Here is a 21,156-nt window from a genome sequence, read left to right on the forward strand (position 1 = left end):
AAAATGGGGTGCTGTACAGAACATCTGTACTCCAATATTGCCTAATTTCTGGCTTTTTTACTATGCCCATATGAAACACCAGACCCCAAAACGCCATCATCTCTACTGCATCTACAGGGGTCCACCTAGCAAATGATGACGTGGGGTTTTGAGCAATAAACTGCTGGGCATATAAATTAGTTTGGTCCACCATTAAATTTATAAAATCATCAGAGAAAAATAATTTGAAGAAGTCAATTTCTCTGAGACCTGTGGAATCAAATTGGATTCCTGGGATGGCCAAAAACTCAGGAACCTGGGGCTCAAAATTGGCTGGTGGTGGGATCCATACGGGATCAATCATTGGGGGGGGGGTCTCAGCTGCTCTACGGGGGCGTCTTTGAGGGGGTCCCTCATCACTAGAGGAGGAAGATGAGGTTAACACAAATCCTTCAAATTCCCCGCTTGCATCACTGTCTGTGTCACTGTCAGAGGCAAGCATGGCATATGCCTCCTCCGCTGAGTACATTCTTCTGGATGACTGGGATGACATTTGGGATGACCTTTGGGATGCCATTTTTATTTTTGTGTTTGTGGTTGTGAAATGTTTCAACACGTGTATAGTGTAGGGGGGGGTACAAACTTTATTTCAACCAGGTAGTGTGTATGTAGTGCAGAAAAAAAAAAAAAAAAAAAAAAGGTCCTGCACCAAAAATTGAGCACAGATGTTAGTCAGTAACGACCGTCACTGAACAGCGCTCAAAGGCAACAGGAATTTATTAAAAAAAAAAAAAAAAAAAAAGGTCCTGCACCAAAAATTGAGCACAGATGTTAGTCAGTAACGACCGTCACTGAACAGCGCTCAAAGGCAACAGGAATTTATTAAAAAAAAAAAAAAAAAAAATCAACCCTGTGCCGAAAAAGCTGATCAGTGATGTACGTCACTGATCAGCGCACAGTGGCCACAGGACACCCACAAAATCACAGTGTGTGTAAAAATACCCACAGCACCCTCAAAAAAAAAAAAAAAGGTGAGGGGCAGCAGGTGCACAACCTTTGGTGCAACTGGCAGGTATATATTTCCTGCAGACACAAAATATAGCACTCTATCACTCTCTGTCACTCTCTCTCTCTATCTCTCACTATCTATCACTCTATGACACTGCAGCACTGACAGGAATTTAAAAAACAAATCCCTGCACCCCCAAAAAAGTTGCTGATCACCTCAGATATAGTGATCAGCACAAAAGGCGGGGGCAGCAGACACAAAATTTAGCACTCTCTATCACTCTCTCTCTCTATCTCTCACTATCTATCACTCTATGACACTGCAGCACTGACAGGAATTTACAAACCCCTGCACCCCCAAAAAAGTTGCTGATCACCTCAGATATAGTGATCAGCACAAAAGGCGGGGGCAGCAGACACAAAATTTAGCACTCTCTATCACTCTCTCTCTCTATCTCTCTATCTCTCACTATCTATCACTCTATGACACTGCAGCAAACCCCTGCACCCCCAAAAAAGTTGCTGATCACCTCAGATATAGTGATCAGCACAAAAGGGGGGGCAGCAGTCAGTTATATAAAAAATATATATCACAATCTGTCACTATCTCTCTATCTCTCTCTCTCTATCTCTCTCTCTATCTATAACTCTATTACACTGCAGCAAAATATAGCACTCTCTGTCACTAGGCCTCTCTATCTCTCTCTATCTCTCTCTATCTCTCTCTATCTCTCTCTCTCTAGCTAACTGCAGCAGCACAACACAGCACAACACAGCACAACACAAGTAGCAAGATCCAGGCAGTGATCAGGTAAGTATTTTGCACGGTTTGCACGGATCAGGTCAGTATACTGCGGCAGCCAGGCACGGTGACCACACTGCACGCAATTCCAGACCGGAATGGCGTCTGCAGTGCAGTCACCGTTAGTTTAAACCCCCCTCCATGGCTGTGATTGGTCCGTCGGTCCGACGAACCAATCACGGCCTTTGGGGGCGGGCGGGGTGAGGTGGGGTGACACCAGTGTCACCCTTACACCCCACGGTGATTGGTGCTGTACTTTACAGCACCAATCACCTCCGATCCCATGTCACCGGCGAACGTTATTCGCCGGTGACACAGAAAACGCTGTAATTGGCTGTTCACACTGAACAGCCAATCACAGTGATCGGCGACGGGGGGGCGGCATCGCAGCCCCCCCCGGGCACGCAGGGACATGTCTGCTGTCAGGGACAGCAGACATTGTCCCTCTGTCACTGCGTCTCTAGACGCAGTGACAGTTTTCAGCCATGACGTATATATACGTCATGTGTCGGGAAGTACTTCCCGACCATGACGTATATATACGTCAAATGTCGGGAAGGGGTTAAAGAAGAGAGGGGACAGTAATGGAACTGTACTTAATGATCAGCTCTGCGTGATGACTTTTTAACACTTTGTCACTTATTTTTGCACACCAATGCCAGGCACATCCTGCAGCTAAATAAAATTGCCCCTAAATATAATCACACTAGGACCACACTAGGACAGTGACACTCTAACCCCCATAGAGTGTTGTTTTCTGAACTATAAGTTCAAGGTGATCTCTTCTTGTTCTCAGCCCAGAAGTGGTGTCCATGACAACCCGCTTTACAGACAGTCTGATGGAAAGTGGATTGACGCAGAAGATTCTCACCTTGGTCTCACAAATTGACGTGAACAGTGAATTCAATAAGCTTCTGAGAGATAGAGGACTGGGCAACGAAGAGCATCGCAAAGAGGCAAGTAAACTGGGAGACAAAATGTGTGGGTGGATAACGGTGTGATTACCATTGTTAGCGGCTTGTCGTTAATGACTGTGCTTACATGTTCTAGGTGTCAGACCTCATAAAGGGCTGCCGGCAGTCACTAGCCGAAAGCCTTTTTTCCTGGGCCTGCCAATCCCCGCTGAGCAAGGATAATACCCTCCTCCTGATTGGATATCTAGAGAAGGTCACAGTGGAAGCCGACGGCACATTGGACAGTGTTAACCTCTACCTACTTATGGCTGTCCTCTACTGCTTCGATGTAGGGTTTTTGGAACTGGGAACGGAGGACAGAGATGGTAGGATAGCGGTCTTACACTTCACTATATAATCACATAAGCTTTTGTTTACTCTTCATTGTTTTAATTTCATTTGTTTAATGATTACTGTGAATACACACAAAATCTTCTAAAACACTTTCCTATGTCTTTGAGTGTTTCTGGTTCATCCATAGGGGACACTGGAACATGGGGTATAGAATGCTGAGGCAGGTGCTTGAGCACTTTGAAATGGACATCCAATTGTTATAGTTCCTCTTCCTCAATACCCATTGCATGCCTAAAACGTCAGTCTTTTTCTGTGCCCATTGGCGCTCCCCACTAGTTTGTGGCATTGGGGGATTGTTGTGTCACCCTCTCTTTGGTTTCTCACCAGTTTTATCCTGTTGGACTTGGTTAGCAAACAAAAAGAGATCCCTGCAGGATGGGTATCTAAAAGGGGGACAAGCACATTCAAATTGTTTTTAAAGTGTCAGTCCTAAATCTAGTATCTAGACCCCTGTAGTACTGTGTCGCCTGATTGAATGAACGGTAAACATAAAGCTGGAATGTTAAAAAAAAAATACAATGCTTTAAAGACTAATTGGTTTTGTTACTATAGTCGCTTCCTGTAAGCTGTAATCGCTCTTACTTGTGTGTTCCACTACTCTCAATTACAGGGGTCAATCCAATTAGCCATGTCTAATTGTTCAATCAGTAAATTAATATGTTGTATTTTTACCTGTCCCTGCGTTTATTTTGACGGCTGACTGGTGATTGTATCCTGTCACCCCTAGAACGACTGCTACAGACCCCTCTGCTTACAGAGAGACAGTACATTGCAGCTATACATCACCGACTACAGGACCCCCAACCATGGAAGTTGGCAGGTCTACAAGCCACGGTGCGATTGGCGTGGGCACTCGCCCTTAGGGGCATTTCCCAGTTATCAGAAGTCACAGGTATGAAATGGAATCAGAACATGTCAATGTGTACTGGGAAATAATACTGGCGGGACCATACATTGGCTGGAAGGTTTGTCCGAATAAGACTGCTGTTACCGGGAAGCTATAGACCAGAAGTTCTGAAACGTGGTCCTCAGGACCCCGCACAGTTCACATTTCCCAGGTCACCCGGCAGGAGCACAGGTGCATTCGTTACTCACTGACCCATTTTAAATATCCACAGGTGGAGCTAATCCATCTCATAATTGTAACCATTTTCTAAATGACCGTTTTTGTCTGTGCACTTAAGAGACCTTTGAGGTTGGTGCTATCTGTCAACAGACTAAAGCTGAGTGTTCAGCGATATCTTCTGTGCTGGGACTCGGCAGGGGAAGTGACAGCGATATCGGCAGGTGCATTCACGCTTGTCTATTCCAGCAACAACAAAGTGCCTGCAGCACGGCCATCGGAGGATGTCTTTTGCGACTCACGGGATAGCGCTTAGTCCTATCTGGTATACACTAGACTATGTGCCCCTTAGGCAGTCCAATCCCCTGGATCGATCGACATATTGTCGAGTGTGCACCCAGCTTTAGAGAAATATGCATTTTTATAGTTTCTGCTTTCCCTGTGAAGAAAGGAATGGAGGCAGCAGGAAGCCACAGACTGAGAGTTATATATTGGGAGGAGCAGGGTCCCCAGCAGCACAGGGTATATCAGGAGATGAGGGATGTGTCAGTGAGGACAGGGCTGCATGTGACAGGGCAGTGACAGGATGTGAGGAGGGGAATGGAGGCAGCAGGAAGCCACAGACTGACAGTTATATAGTGGGAGGAGCAGGGTCCCCAGCAGCACAGAGTATATCAGGAGATGAGTGATGTGTCAGTGAGGACAGGGCTGCATGTGACAGGGGCAGTGACATGATGTGAGGAGGAGAATGGGGGCATCAGGAAGCCACAGACCGAGGGTTATATAGTGGGAGGAGCAGGGTCCACAGCAGCACAGAGTATATCAGGAGATGAGGGGTGTGTCAGTGAGGACAGGGCTGCATGTGACATGATGTGAGGAGGGGGATGGAGGCAGCAGGAAGACACAGACTGAGAGTTATATAGTGGGAGGAGCAGGGTCCCCAGCAGCACAGAGTATATCAGGAGATGAGTGACCGGTTTGATAATGGTGCATATGAAGGTTCAGGTTTTTGTTCAACTAAGTTCATAGGAATTGTCCCTATAATGTCTTTGCTATTGTTTGAGAATGGGTTCTGTTGTCCCACAGCCCTGGCCGAGTTCACGGAGGCGGATGAAGCCATAGCAGAGGTGGCCATCGGTAATAACGCTTTCCTGTTCCTCACCGATGCTGTGGTGAGCTCCGAGATCTTCTCCCAGGAGGAATTCTTCATCCGCCGAATTCACACTCTCATCACAGATTTCCTAACCCGAATGCCTATGAAAGTAAGTGACCTTCCCAGCATTCCCTGGGCTTGTCATTTCGGAGACTACTTTAGGGGCCTTACATCTCGCACACTGTACACGTCACGCATGACCCATCCTCCTGACTTTGACATTGGACCGTGTTCCCTCCTGGCAGGTTAAACAGCTGAGAAATCGAGCTGAAGAGGACGCCCGTCTGATCCAGATGAGCATGCAGATGGGCAATGAGTCCCCCGCATCACTGCGGCGGGATCTAGAACATGTCATGTTATTGGTAAGAGGTCTCTAACACAAAATTTATCTGCTTCAGCTAAAACCCCTGAAGGTGATTGAGTGACAGACAATGGTAACTGTTAACGGTTTACATGTTGTGTGTTAGACATACAGTAGTTTTGTGGGGTGTACGGCTTTAACCAGGTTAATGTGTGACCCGTTTGTCTTCTGTTATCCTTGCAGATTAGCGAGCTGTACAAGAAAGATCCCTTCCAGCTTGAACTGGCTCTGGAATACTGGTGCCCGACCGAGCCACTCCAGAACACCACCTTAATGGGGTCCTACCTCGGGGTCGCTCACCAAAGGCCTCCTCAGCGCCAGGTATCACGGAACAGAAGAATACATGTGAAATATTAGACACTTAAATGACAATATTATTTTTTGAAAGTAAAAAACTTGGAATAAGATACTGAAGCGGATCCTCTTCAGGATCCGATAAGTAATCCCGGCGGTCGGAATCCCGACACTAGAATCCCAACCGCCGAAATCCCGACATGGGGGGACGTGGATCGCCCCCCCTTGCGGGCTCGCTGCGCTCGCCACGCAGCGGGCCCCGTGCCTCGCTACGCTCGGCACGCTATTTTATTCTCCCTCTATGGGTGTCGTGGACACCCACGGAGGGAGAAAGTTTCGGGATTCCAGTGTCGGGATTCTGAACGCCGGGATCCCGACCGCCGGCAAATTGACCGCATCCCCCTCTTCAAACGTCCGCATAGCTCCAGTGAATAGCCAGTAACATTAAATTAACATTACTGTTACACCTAAGTGACAGATGGGCAGATGAACTAAGCCGAGAGTGATACGCTGGGTTAACACCAGATGAGATTTTAAACAAAATTCTTAAGACCATCCAGTGTGTACTCACTTTGTGATTAGCGATGTGCAATCCTGTGGCTCGTTAGTGGCATCCCCCATTTGTCTGTATCGGGGGATGATGCTAGCAATGCCATGCCACTTGCCAATATCCGCTCCCATTACTAACAAGGTCATGCTGGGTACACATCACTAGTGCTTACCCAGCATTAAACTACCAGCCAACAGTCAGCTCCTATCATTTTTCAAACAGTCTGTACCATGACAGTTAGGAGATGATTGCTTGGTAGTTTATCTTCTTTTTATCACTCCCAAGGCTTTGTACATCTGCCCTAAACTGAAAAAAAAAATTTTTCAATAGGGAGCAGTAATTGTTCCGGAAACGAGTGAGTGAAGTCCTGTAATAGTGAATGGGAGCTAGTGATCCTTACAGAAGAGAGACGCAGATCTTGTGCAGAGCGGAGTGGTCGAGATGGGAGATATTTTGTGATAAGTAGAGAGATATAAGCTGGTGCTGTATGGTTAATAGCTTTATATGTGAGTAGAAGGGTTTTATATTGAATACGGTAAGATACAGGCAACCAATGGAGGGACTGGCACAGCGGATCAGCAGACGATAAGCGTCTTGCAAGGAAGATCAGCCTAGCAGCAGCATTTAAAATGGATTGCAGTGGTGAGAGTCTGTTCTTGGGAAGACCAGTTAGGAGACTATTGCAATAATTAATCTGGGAAATAATAAGTGTATGGATAAGAGATTTGGTAGTGTCTTGTGTGAGATACGGTCGTATTTTGGATATGTTTTTTAGATGCATGTAACATGATTTGGCAATATATTGGGTACTTGTTTCCTATCTGGGCGCCCAGGTTTTCTACGTACGGCACCGTACTGAAATCGGATCGCATCGCATCGTACACATACACGATATTGAACGATGCGATGCGATGCGATGCGATGCGATCCGATTTCCCATAGGAAACAATGTGAAATGGCTCAATTTAGCCAAATTATCATAGGAACAATAGTAAATGGGCCAAAAAAAACCCTGAACATTGAAATGTCCCCCCAAAAGTAGTTGACGCCACCCCGCCATCAACGTGAACCCGAAGCGTGGCGAGCGCAGCGAGCCCGCGAGGGGCGGCGGTACGCGTCCTCCGACCTTTTCATGCCCTACTATCCACTAGGGCGTGGAGTGAGAATAGAATAGTGTGGCGAGCGCAGCGAGCCACCGAGCCCGAAGCGTGGCGAGCGCAGCGAGCCCCGCGAGGGGACGCGGATACCTTCACAGTTATACGCGTCCCCTCGCGGGCTTCCCAGGTGTCCATGGCGACGCGGACACCTGGGAAGCCCGCAAAGGGACGCGTTTACCTGTGAAGGTATCCGCGTCCCCTCGCGGGGCTCGCTGCGCTCGCCACGCTTCGGGCTCGGTGGCTCGCTGCGCTCGCCACACTATTCTATTCTCACTCCACGCCCTAGTGGATAGTAGGGCATGAAAAGGTCGGAGGACGCGTACCGCCGCCCCTCGCGGGCTCGCTGCGCTCGCCACGCTTCGGGTTCACGTTGATGGCGGGGTGGCGTCAACTACTTTTGGGGGGACATTTCAATGTTCAGGGGTGTTTTTGGCCCATTTACTATTGTTCCTATGATAATTTGGCTAAATTGAGCCATTTAACATTGTTTCCTATGGGAAATCGAATCGGATCGCATCGCATCGCATCGCATCGTTCAATATCGTGTATGTGTACGATGCGATGCGATCAGATTTCACTACGGAGAATAGCATGGTGCTCAATTAACTTAGTGGGCGCCCAGATAGGAAACAAGTACCATATATTGAATGTGGGGAACAAAGGACAGTTCCGAGTAGGGGATGACCCCAAGGCAACGAGCTTGTGGGGTAGGGTAGATTGTCGAGTTGTCAACAGTTATGGAGATATCAGGATGGTACCTGTTCTTGGTTGGTGGGAATATAAGTAATTCAGTTTTGGAAATATTGAGAATGAGGTAGCGAGAAGACATCCAGGATGAGATGGCAGAGAGACATTCAGAGACTTGGCCCAAGACCACTGGTGACAACTCTGGGGTTGATAGATTTGAGTATAATCCGCATACAAGTGCTACTGAAATCCGAAAGAGCTGATTAGTTTGTCAAGAGATGAGGTATAGATTGAGAAAAGCAGAGGACCTAAGACTGTGCTTTGCGGAACTCCGACTGACAGAGGTAATGAAGAGGAAGTAGAGTCAGAGAAGTGAACACTGAAAGAGCGATCAGATAGGTAAGATGAGAACCAGGAAAGGGCTGTATCATTAAGACCTAGGGAGTGTAGTGTTTGTAAGAGAAGAGTGTGATCCACAGTGTCAAACGCAGCAGAAAGATCTAGAAGAATTCACCACTTTAGTCAGTGCTGTCTCAGTGGATTGTTGGGAACGAACGGCTGACTGAAGTGGTTCTAATAGGGTGTGAGAGTTAAGAAAGTGTGTGAGGCGAGAGTAGACCAGTCTTTCGAGTAGCGTTTAGAGGCATGGGAGCTGAGAGATAGCTAGGTTCAGAATTGTGCTTTTAGATGATTATTTGACATTGGCTCATGTACCATCCTCACTTCGCAGGTCCTGCTGTCCAAGTTTGTGCGACAAATGAGTGACCTGTTACCGCCCACTCTGTACATCCCTTATCTGAAGATGCTGCAGGGTCTGGCCAGCGGTCCTCAGTGCGCCCATTACTGTTTCAGTTTTCTGAAGGCCAACGGCAGCGGCCATGGTGAGTTACCCGTTCTATATGTAATCCTCCATTCTGCTGTAATCTGAGCAGGGTCAGATGCTGGTGGAAGCACCCGAATCATCCTAATATTTCACTCTTGATCCCAGCAGAGAGTATGCAGGCATCTGGGGGCAGCCCTGTTTCCTGGGAACACTTCTTCCACTCCCTGATGCTGTACCATGAACAGTTACGCAGGGACGTGCCGAACGCCGACAGCCTCCACCACCGTCACCCGCCACTCAGGGGCATCACCCAACGTGAGATGGACGGACTCATTGCGTATCTGCAGCTCACAACGACCATCATTGAATGGGTAGGCCGATGCCTTGGCGTTTCAGTTGGTGATTTGGGTGTTTTAGAATGCAATTATCCTCCGCTCTGGGATGTGATGATGTTGTGTTGTAAAATAGACCAGGGGTAACCAACTCCAATACTCGAGAGCTACCAACAGTTAATGTTTTCCAGGTCTCCTCACAGAATCACAAGTGACGTAATTAGCTCCACCTGTGGATCTTTTAAAATGTGTCAGTGAGTAATGAGTGCACCTGTGCAGCAGCTAGGTTGTCTGGAACATGTGAACTGTTGGTAGCTCTCAAGGGCTGGAGTTGGCTACCACTGGTGTAGCCTGAGGTTTAAGGTTTTGGAGGTAGTGACTAAACTACATTACACCCAAGACCCTCACTGTCTTTAACCCCTTGAGTGGAGGGTTTTGCTGGGGCAGGACAAACCTACCAGGGCAGGTTTGTCCTGCCCCAGCAAAACCCACCACAGACCATTAGGAGCCCCCTAACCTTCGCTCCGGCGTGTACGCCGGAGCTCCCCAGCCGCCTGTCAATCATTACTCAGGCGGCAGGCTCGGGGATGTTTCGCGACGGCTCGGGAGGACTCGGGCGCCTGAGTGCTCCCGAGTCCCCCCAAGTCGCCCCGAACGTCCCCCCGAGCCTGCTGCCTACGTCACTGCAGCAAAATGACAGGTGGCTGGGGGTGCGGCAGGGGTTAGAAGAGCTCTGGCGTACCATTGCCGGAGCACAGGTGATTGGGGGGGCTCGGGGATGCGACGGGGGGCTCAAGAGGTGGTGCGCCAGTGGTGCACACCTGGACACCACTGGCGCGCATGGCCGGAAATTTTCCGGGACAGCCCACCCAAGGGGTTAACAGACCCGTGTTATTTTGTACTTCTGCAGACTTGAAATATGGGACTTCCTCCTGATTTACCATGGAGGAGGGATTCTCCTGTAACTAATTTGGTTTTAGAATAAACACTAATCAGCAACCCCAAGAATGCAGGGTTTGGTTTTTATCTATGGATTTTGAACTCTAATCCATTAACTATGACACTCTCCACCTTCACACCCCTGCCATAAGGTGTAGTCAGGGCCCTGTTACCATGCAGCTGATTGGCCTATTCACGTACACTATGTAACACTAACTACTTGCTTGTCGTTTTTATTATTAGAGCGAAAGTGCCCGCATGGCTCTTTGTGACCACGCCCAGTGGACTCCGGTGATAGTGATCCTAGGGTTAGTACAGTGTAGTATCTCTCCCATCCTGAAGGCGGAGCTGCTGAGAACACTGGCCGCGTTTGGGAAAACTCCAGTGATTGCTTCTACTCTCTGGAATTCCTTGGAGTATACTCAGGTATGTGATAAACCCTTTCCAGTTGAATCCATGTCATCTCCCAAGGTCTTAAACCCCATGGGTTGGGGAGCAGATTTCCCAATTCTAAGAGGTTTCTAATGTATTCTACGCGGTTTATTTGAAGCGTGAACTTTTTGGCAGTGAGAACTCTGCAAGTACTGGGTATAATTTCATTGGTAATGAGCACCTAGCAGAGTTGTGATATTGGTTCTGGTCATTAAGGTATAAAATGGGTCTTTAAAGAGACAATGTTGGCAATCCTTCGAGTATGGAACGAATTGCACCCCAGCCATCTGTGCGGACATTGCCGCCTTCCCAACCATACATTTTATATGACCTTTCCTACAGACATTCATTTTATTATGCCTGGTGAAGTGATAAAGTTTCCGGTGATAACGCAGCAGCCAATCAGCTCCTACCTGTCTTTTTTCGAACCCAGCCTCTAACTTGACAAGTAGGAGCTGATTGGCTGCTGCTTTATCACCGGCAACTTTATCACTGCGCCCGGCTTAATAAATCTGCCCCTTTGTTTGGGAAACATCCATATTTACAAGGCACTATTTTGCCCTGCCTTGTGTATCTGCTTCATACAGATGGGGCAGGTCCCATCTTGGCAGGGGATGGCGATGGCGACGCCAACCGTCATCCCCCGCCAGTGCCATATCTATAGTGAGAAGGGGACGCGCGCGCACGAGAGGCGCGCTTCCCCGGGTCACCGCCGGCTTGTCGGCGGTAACCCGGGGTCCCCGCCGCCTGCCCGCACCCCATCCTAACCCTGTCCGTCTCCCTGAGGCAGAGACGGACAGGGTTCCCGTCGCCCCGCCGACGGAGATTGAGACGCACGTGCATCTCAGTCAGATGGCAGGCCAGGCTGCTGGCGGATCGCCAGCAGTGACGTTTTGGCCATTCGCCAGCAAGGAAGAGGCCTGCCCCATCTGTACGTTTGCCCTTGTAATTTTAATACGAAGTTTTCACCATTGGCTTCTCTTATTGCTCCGCAGATTTTGCAGACTGTGCGACCCCCTGGGAGACGGGCAGCAGGAATTGAGGTGCGTATGTGTTCTCTCTTATGGACGTGTATAGACTTTTCTAGTTGTGTAGCTGAGAGACAGTCGGAGTTATGCTATGAATTGGCCAGTAAGCTGTTTCATTTAATATGCTTCGTCCCCTCCTACCATGCAAGGTAGCATTGTCCTCTCCAGCTGTGGAGGGCGCTTCATACATTGCATGAACCAATTTAGGCTCCATGTGGTCGATTTGTCTTCATCCCGAAGAAGTCTGATGTCTTCTCCCACAAAGCTTCTATTGCAGTAAAGCACGGAGAGTAGAATACACTGCTAATGTTGGTGTGATGTCTTTGTTGAAGGTTGAACTGAATGAAATCGAGTCCCGATTTGAGGAGTACCCGCTCACCCGAGCTTTCTGCCAGCTCATCGGCACCTTAGTGGAAGCTTCATTTCCATCCAACCTTGGAGCTGGTTTTAGAGCCCCCGGCTTTGAGCCGTACCTGCAGTTTCTCCGTGATGCCGTGTTTCTTCAGTTCCGCACCAGAGCGTACAAAAGACCTGCAGAGAAGGTAGTGTAATCGTGTAACCTGCACATCATTATATGTTCCTGCCATGTATTAGCCCAGCTTAAGGCACTTTGTATGAATTCAGTCATTTAAATAATATATATGTTGTGAAACTCCAGACACTTTATTCTCACATTCTGGTGGTCAAGGATGCTTTATTAGCGTGTTCCAAACTAAGATGGTCACCAGTGCCTCCTCAGGTTTGTGGCTCTGACCCGTCATTTCCAATATTAAACTTGCCCTTTGGCCTGCTAACAACTGAATTGTTGTTTCTTCTGAGGTCCAGAGAAGTGATTGTTATCCCATATGAGGAGGACCTCTTGAGAGCGGTAGAGTCTCAGACTTGGCTTCTCTTGACGACTAGTGAAGGGATTATTATCCTGTATGAGGATGATCGCTTGAGAGTGGTGGAGTCTCAGACTTGGCTTCTCTTGAGGACCAGAGAAGTGATTATTATCCCATATGTGGGTGACCTCTTAAGAGCAGTAGTCTCAGACTTGGCTTCTCCTTAAGGTCCAGAGAAGTGATTATTATCCTGTATGAGGATGACCTTAAGAGCAGTAGAGTCTCAGACTTGGCTTCTCTTAAGGACCAGGGAAGTGAGAATGACCTCTTGAGAGCGGTGGAGTCTCAGACTTGGCTTTTTTCCCGAGGACTAGTGAAGTGATTATTATCCCATATGAGGATGATCTCTTGAGAACGGTAGAGTCTAAGACTTGGCTTATCCTTAGGACCAGAGAAGTGATTATTATCCCGTATGACATTGACCTCTTGAGAGCGGTGGAGTCTCAGACTTGGCTTTTCCTGAGGACCGGTGAAGTGATTATTATCCCATATGAGGATGATCTCTTGGGGCTGGGCAGGTGTGAGCTCCAGTTCCGGGGTTGCTGTTATACCTCAAAGCTTCCAATATTGTTGTCAAACAAAGAGCGTTACCATTCATTCCATTTCAGGGTCACCTTCTACTGGTGGAACACCCAACACGGATTTAGTCAGGCAAGGCCATCGCTGTCACGGGATCAGAGCAAAAAGAAATGCTCCCATGGCCAGGGGAGCGAGGGGAGACCATATAAACGTCACACAGATAGGGATTTGTTTTGGAAACAAACTCAAACCCCTAGTCTTGTAAAGGCGACAGTGCTGACCACTGTGACACTGTGCTACCCTATGGGACATTAATTGGCTGACCCGGCAAACATCACATGCAAGCTTGTACTGTTCGAGTTGTCTTTTATTTCAACACTTATTATTATATATCGTCGGCCTGTAACATACGCAGTGGTGTTGGGTTCTCTGCAGAAACCGCTTCCCTGTAGGATCAGGATTTCACAGCACACAGTGTGTTTTGTGTTTTACTTCTTACTCTTATTACATTGCATTCTGATTGTTCCCCGCAGTGGGAGGTGGCGGAAGCTGTGCTTGACGTCTTTTACAAGCTCCTGAGAGATTACGAGCCACAGCTTGAAGACTTTATGGACCAGATTGTGGAGAATAAAGGCAAGTGTATTCACTTCTCAATCTGATAGCCAGCATGTGCTCCTGTAACCTTACCGTGCAAGACATATCGGGTGCAAACAACGTCTCATCCTGTCCTGATCTCGCTAACATCACGCTGCACACAGCCGGGCAGGGCCGGGCAGCGGCTGGTCTAGTGCACGGCAGCCCGGCCCCTGAAAACAATGTTTTTATTTTTTTAGGGAGTGCTTCCCAAAAATAAAAACTTGCCCAGTGGGGAGCTCTCCCTAAAAAAAAAAAAAAAAAACGCCGCCACTGAAGGGGTTAAAATCCCATACCCACATAGTTAACGATATTGTTGGAGCTCCCAGGCAGAACCATAAAGCACATACACAGTGAATGATTGTGACTTCACCTCCCGCACCCCCCTCACATGCATCACTGACGATATAGACAAGATTGAGCTGCATGTACAGACACACAGGGGTGTCGTTAAGGACCCGCAGGAGCGCTCATAGCTAACGATAGTGAGTGTACACACTAAGCGATATTACAAATGATATTGCTCAGAAGGTCCAAAATGATTGATCGTTTGTAATATTGCTTGTTATGTATGGGGCTCTAGTGCTAAGCGCTCACTGGGTTAGACTCTGCTCATTGCTATGTTTGTTGCTCTGTGTTTAGGATGAAGCTGACCTTTGGTGTACCTATATCTCTCTCACTTTCTGCAGGGGAAGAGAAGGCCGCCTACAAGCCGCCTGGGTTCAGTTTGATGCATCATCTCTTGAATGAGTCCCCCATGTTGGAACTGTGTCTCAGCTTGCTGGAAGAGGGCGTCACCCAACTGGACACCTATAGCCCATTTCCGGGTACGGTCTACAAAACCTTCTGATGGAAAGTCTAAAACATTTAAAGGGATTCTTGGCCTCCACAAGCCTGGCATTGTCTCTGGCCACTTTTGCCATTTGTTGTGGAAGTGGGAATTTCATGGGGGCCTCTAGTGGCAGAAGCCAGTACTGACAAACACTGGGGAGTCAAACATTGGTATATCCGTAGAGCTTTGTATGGATTCCTCCCTGCCCTCTTTGCACCATTCATCACTTACATGTTGTTCCATTATTCATACTAGTGGGTTATTCCAGCACTGATAATGGCGTCTTATGTTTCCAGGTAATAAGCATCTGGAGAAGGCGGTGGTGTACTGCTTCATGCTCCTAAATTTGACGTTCCAGAAGGAGAACAGCTTCATGGACTTTCTGCGAGGGAGCCACCTCTCTCTAATTGTCACCCCGTTGGAACAGCTGCTTCAGGGCATTAATCCGAGGTCCAAAAAGGCGGACCACGTGGTGAACATCGCAAGGTGCGAGACAGGTGTCGTATGGAGTGATGTGTCAGGATGGCGGCTATGAATCCGCTGCTTATGCTCCATAAATAGTTAGGAGTGGATTCAATCCTGGTTGAATTTCCTGGCAAAATATCGGCAATTATTTGCCGATTAGTATTTAAACACGAGCGTTTCGCCAAGCCGTTTTTTTTTTATTTTTTTTGGAGGGTGAATCGGGTTCAACGAAAATGGTGTTCAAAAACATGTGAATTGGTGATAAATTTGCGATGCTGGATTTTTCGCCTGGAAGCGGGTTTTTCTGGCCAGACGAATTTCCTGGCCAGACGAAAAAAACTTAAATAATTCACCGATTCGAATTCAAACACGGATGTTCTCTCCCGTCTTTGAGTCCATTTTTACCAGTGACGTTTTTTTTTCCTTTTGGGGTGGGGCAAATTGGGATGGGCAATAACTGATGCAAAAAAACGGGCTAAAATGGCAGCGAATTCGTCAAAACCACATGAATTTGTGACAATTTCACCTATCCATGTGGTTTTCGCTGAATTTTTTGCCGATTGCTGGATTTTTCCACCAGGCAACAAATTAGCATTGGGATTGAATAGGGCGAGTCGAATTCACCCAAATAATGGGTGAAAATTGCCCACGATTAAATACTCCTCTTAGAGGTGAATTTACTGAGGAGTGGGTTTTTATAAGAGGAGATGTTGCCCATAGCAACCAATCAGATTCTACTTTTGTATCTGCGTCCAAGTTCCCTGGCCTCTTCCCGCCCCCTAAACGTCACCCCCTCCCTGCCTCCGAAAAGACATCAGACTGTCAATCAATGACAGTCGGATGCCATCCTATGCGGAAGGACTTGTATGTGCTAAGACGGGTGCAGATACCCCTGCACCTAAACTACCCCCCTAGTGATCAACAACATGAAATGGAGATTTAATTTGTAACTTTTTAATGTGCCCAAAACAAAAGCCTCCAAGTAACCTCCTGTTTGTTCCCCAGGTATCTCTATCACGGCAGCAACAACCCTGAGCTGGCGTTCGAGAGCGCAAAGATCTTATGCAGCATTTCCTGTAATGCCAACATCCAAGCGAAGCTCGTCGGGGACTTTACCCAGGACCCGGTAAGGGAAACCGTTTAGGAATGAGCTTTGCTTATCCATTTCATGGTGTATGTCTTAAAGGGCAATGCACACAATGGTTTTATATGTAAAAAATCATTTTATGTGCCGATAATTTTTATATTATTTCCTACCTGTTTTCCATTTCATTGCATGTTTATAGCCCGCTTCGCGCGGGTGCATGGCCAAGTGCCGCGGTCCTTCCCGCTTTACATACTGTCACACGAGCTGGGCCGCATCAACGATAAACGTATTGCTCGTCTCCCATAGGCCGGTGGTTATTATACCTTAACCTGTCTCTAGAACTGCACCAATATTCATCCAGCGGGATTCGAGATTAGCGCATTCAGAGAGCGATGAGCTTCGGGGACTTTCTTTTATACTGTGTGAGGATATAGTTCAACAGTAGTATAATTGTTCTCTGAGGTTGTATTGGCAGTTATTACTCATTTCTATACAGCGGTGATGCTGTAATAAATGATTCCCTAGATTCCACCTCTTCCGCTGCTGCTGTCCCTCAGGAGCTGGGCACCGTTACAGCAGCTGTGTGCAAAGAGGAAGGTTTTGCTCTTCAGGACAGTGGCTCTGTAATTTGGGGGGCGTACCCCTTACTAATGTGAACTACCCAGCAGATATTTAGATTATACCGGCATTTCTCATCATAGAACACTAATGGGGCCTACACACGTAAATCGTCGCCATGATCAGTCCGCGCTGCGTGCTGAGCATTCTGTCCCGTGAGAACACTGGCCCTGACCGGCGGTGTAGATTAATATCCAGCATGCCGGATACTAATCGCCGGGCAATAGCGACACGCGGGGCCCTGCATCTCTATGGCCCCTACACACAAAGTGATGTAGAGGCATTTTCTAAGTGATCTAGTGAGAGTTCCAGAACCGGTTCCAGAGTCTGAGGGGAAGGGGATTTTATTCCAATATGTTTTGGGTCCAGAAACCGGATGGGTCACTTCATCCCATTTTGAACCTCCGATTGTTGAATCAGTTACTCCGAGTACCTTGGTTTAGGATGGATTCCCTGAGATCCATCATGCAGGCGTTGGAACCGGAGACTTTATGGCATCTTTGGACATCCAAGACTCCTATCTACATTTCCCCATTCATCCAGCTCTCCAGAAATACCTTCGCTTTGCAGTCAGAGGTCTTCACTTTCAGTTCAGAGCACTCTCATTGGGCCCGTCGACCGCTCCAAGATTATGCAGCAAGATTACGGCGATCATGACGGCGGCTCTGCATCTGCAGGACATTCGCATACTTCCATACTTGGACGATCTTCTCCTGTTGGCCCAGTGTCTGGAGACACTGCTGAATCATCTTCACTTTATACTGGACTTGCTTCAGAGCCATGGGTGGAAAATGAACTGGCGCAAGTCCATCCCAGACATTGCTTCACCTCGGAGCTCAGCTGGACTCGGTCGCTCAGAGGGTGTTTCTCCCTGCCGACAAAGTGACTTCTTTGCAGTTGCTTCTTTGAGCGTTTCTCAAACGACCTCTGGTCTCCATACACCTTTGAATGAGAGAGTTCTAACGAGACGGTCCGATTCTCTCTCCTTTGGTGGCTTCACACTCCAAACCTCACTAAAGGCAGACCGTTTGATACAGGATTGGGTCTTGGCCCTTCGATCTGGTCTTGATACCACATCTCCTGCACCGCCTCAAGCAGGAATCAGTCAGGGCAATTCTCATAGCGCCCAATTGGTCACGTCAACCTTCTGAACCAATAGCCACGCTGTGGCCCCTCCCGAATTGTCCGGATCTTCTGTGGCAGGGCCCGTACCTCCATCCAGATCTATCTCGCCTGAATTTAATAGGCTGGCTCTTATAAAAGGGAGATCCTGAGAGGGAGGGGTTTTTCAGACACCGTTGTACAGACTATGATTTCGGCCGGTAAACCCCCTACAGGCCCGTATTTATTATAGGGTCTGGCATTCATTTTTTTCGTTGGTGAAGGGTCCATCGCAAGAACCTAAGAGTTTTTTTTCTACTCAAGATACTATACTTACAATCTGGATTGGATTTAGGCCTTCGCTTAACGACCCTTAAGGTCCAGGCCTCTAAACTAGGGATGCCAATCCCGGGGAATTTTTTTTCAATTCCAGAATTCGGACTGTGGGCTCTCACCCAATTGCACATAACCGGTTTACTGGTGTTTCACTCATTGCCACCTTTCAGTGCATATTGTTGGTATGGGATACTATAGTTTGGTGTTTTTCCTTTTCTTTCCATTCCTATCCTGAGCCTGAAGGCGGGGTATGGGGGAGGAGGGGTCTGGGCTGCATCCAAGAAGGTTATGCTTAGTGCCTGTCGCTATGGCTCCGCCCATTGTCCACCAAGGATTCAGAAATAAGGATTTTCCAGGTAAGAACCAGAATCCAGTTTTATCGCTGCGTGTGTAGGCTCCATTACAATTCCTGGGTTTTTTTTTGCTTCTTTCTCTGTGTTCTGCTTGTTGTAAGCTGATGATGAACAGGAAAAGGGGATATATGGAAACAACATGACTGTTGTTATGCCCCAGTGCCCTTTCTTCTAAGCTGTAAAATCATGATTTTGCCCCTTTTTATGTTTTTTTTTTACAAAATGACAGAACTGCAATGTTCGCTCAAAACACTTAAAATTCCCCCCATAGAGACGATGAGCCAGTATTAGACTTTTTTTTTTTATAGAATGCTGCAAGACTGCTCCATATGCATCAAAATAGCTTACACTCCAACATTAAGCGAGAACGTAGAGATAGTGTGTGTGTGTGTGTGCGCGCTCGCAGCTCCGTGATCTAGAAGTAACGCGTCCATTCTTTGTCCCGGCAGAACGTGAGCCAGAAGCTGATGGCCGGCTTTGTGCAGTGTTTGGACAGCGAGATGTCCGAGGAGGTGTTTAACCTCAGCGAAGGTGAGAATCTTTTCCCCGTGCAGCTTCCCTTCACAATCGCTGTACGATGATTGTCCTTACCAGGGAGAGGAAAGACGGTGGGAATTCTGCTATATCAGATTTGCTGTGTCCAGGTGAATGTGTTCTTTGGAGAGTTGTGTGGTTTGCCTTCATGTGTTTTTCTTTCACGTCCTTTTAGAAAGTGAAATAGAAGAAAAGAAAAAGGCCACAGTCCACCATGACACCAAGATCCACATCCTCAATCTCCTCATCACCTCCCTAGAAATGAAACCCCCAAACCTGGCTTTATACCTCCTGGGCTTCGAGGTGAAGAAGCCAGTCAGTACAACGAACCTGCAAGACTGTGGTATGGAGGATTAGTGTATGGGGGGGGTGGGGGATCATACTTGTAATCCTGTCTCTTTTAATACAAAGTAACAAGCGCCTCTGAATCCCTATTTGAAATCCTTTGTTTTGGTTAAACGGACAGTGTGACATGGGGCCTGATTCTTTTGTAGGTGTCTTGGGCTGCCCGCGGACCTGTCTGCATTCTATCCTGGATATCCTGAAGAAAGGGACAGAAGGGAGGACGGGGCCTATAGCCGTCTCCGAGACTCCTCACCTTGCTGAGCTGTGCTACCAGGTAAGACCTCTGGGGGTTCCGACGGTCAAAATCCAGACGCCAGGATCCGGACACTGAGAAAGTAGACGGCTGCCCGGGGTGTGAAGGTGAGGGTTAGGCTACAGGGGGGGGTGGATTAGGGGTAGGGCTAAAATACGCACCTCTGCATTCTCAGGGTTTCGGATTTGGCTGTCGGGATTTTATCTGAAGACGTTCCTTATGTGTACAGATGATTTGTGTATTCTTGTTACTATGGGAAACCCTACACCTTATTGTCTCGTTAGGTAATCCACCAACTGTGCGTGTGCGGAGACACATCCGGCCCTACCATGCGATACCTCCGTACAAGCCAGGATTTCCTGGTCACCCAGCTGCAGCACCTGCCCTTCTCTATGAAAGGTAACTGATGTAACATGTCTCTCCGCGCCGTATATCTCAGAGATTTATGTCGGGAAGCCGGTAGCTAGTGTGGGTTCCGTTTTTAAAGGAGAATGGAGGGGAGACCGGCGCATAGATAAAGCTCATTGTTGTGTTTCGGGAACCAGATGGTTGTGTTCATAGTCTTCTTATGTGACGGAACGTTGGTGGGGAATAGCAGTAAAAGCATGGGACACATACGGATAATAGCGGTCAGAATACAGATGCTGGCATCCCAAAGGATGGAATCCTGACACGGGTCAGTTACCGCCCCACTGCCCCCCCCCCCCCTCTCCACTAGTGCCCAAATTTAATTCCCCCTACCAGCTGCCTAAACCTACCCCCCCCCCCCTTCTAATTGCTAAACCCGCCTCTCCACAGCCTAACCCCCCTGCAGCCTAAACCTAAGTCCTCACAGAAGTGGCCAAACCTAAACCCCCCCCTTATCCTCAGCCTGACCCTAACCCACTCTGCAATGCTCGCTGATCACGATGCCGGCTGACTGTATTGTTGGCATCCTGATCCTTTCGGCGAACTGACTGCCGGGATGCTGACTTCTCGGTCTGTGTTTATTCCATCCTATAAAGAGCTAAGAAGTCTTTATGGGCAGGGTACAGTCGTGTAGTGTTACGTAGTCTTGTGTCACCCTGCCAGTGTCTTCTTAGCAGTGTCATCTTGTTTTTTTTTTTTTTTTTTTTTTTTTTTTTGGGGGGTGACTCTAAACTCAACTACGTCCTGGTTTTGAAATGTGGCCCCTGCTTTGTACCATTAAACAAAACTAAGAAAATTCCTCTATAAACGTATAACTCCTACTGGATGCATGTAGATTATTTGTTTTGGGATTGTGGGGGATTTTATTTTATT

At 47.8% G+C, this 21,156-nt stretch overlaps 1 protein-coding gene across 3 annotated transcripts in view; it reads left to right on the top strand.

Moving 5' to 3' along the window:
• Positions 1 to 21,156, top strand: part of NUP205 (nucleoporin 205) — a 53,534-nt gene that overhangs the window by 17,331 nt on the left and 15,047 nt on the right. For 2 of the 3 annotated variants that reach the window (XM_083181155.1, XM_083181153.1), the window contains exons 5-23: positions 2,586 to 2,745; positions 2,840 to 3,068; positions 3,824 to 3,988; positions 5,246 to 5,421; positions 5,558 to 5,674; positions 5,857 to 5,994; positions 9,092 to 9,242; positions 9,350 to 9,555; positions 10,699 to 10,881; positions 11,883 to 11,930; positions 12,248 to 12,457; positions 13,852 to 13,951; positions 14,641 to 14,778; positions 15,080 to 15,269; positions 16,254 to 16,374; positions 19,193 to 19,274; positions 19,453 to 19,620; positions 19,772 to 19,896; positions 20,160 to 20,274. In XM_083181155.1, coding sequence (XP_083037281.1) covers positions 2,586 to 2,745; positions 2,840 to 3,068; positions 3,824 to 3,988; positions 5,246 to 5,421; positions 5,558 to 5,674; positions 5,857 to 5,994; positions 9,092 to 9,242; positions 9,350 to 9,555; positions 10,699 to 10,881; positions 11,883 to 11,930; positions 12,248 to 12,457; positions 13,852 to 13,951; positions 14,641 to 14,778; positions 15,080 to 15,269; positions 16,254 to 16,374; positions 19,193 to 19,274; positions 19,453 to 19,620; positions 19,772 to 19,896; positions 20,160 to 20,274 — 2,822 coding nt within the window. The remainder of the gene's footprint in view (positions 1 to 2,585; positions 2,746 to 2,839; positions 3,069 to 3,823; positions 3,989 to 5,245; positions 5,422 to 5,557; positions 5,675 to 5,856; positions 5,995 to 9,091; positions 9,243 to 9,349; positions 9,556 to 10,698; positions 10,882 to 11,882; positions 11,931 to 12,247; positions 12,458 to 13,851; positions 13,952 to 14,640; positions 14,779 to 15,079; positions 15,270 to 16,253; positions 16,375 to 19,192; positions 19,275 to 19,452; positions 19,621 to 19,771; positions 19,897 to 20,159; positions 20,275 to 21,156) is intronic. The other variant, XM_083181154.1, reaches the window with a different exon arrangement.

This window comes from Crinia signifera, chromosome 4, assembly GCF_055691185.1.
Source record: "Crinia signifera chromosome 4, ASM5569118v1, whole genome shotgun sequence".
Taxonomy (NCBI): domain Eukaryota; kingdom Metazoa; phylum Chordata; class Amphibia; order Anura; family Myobatrachidae; genus Crinia; species Crinia signifera.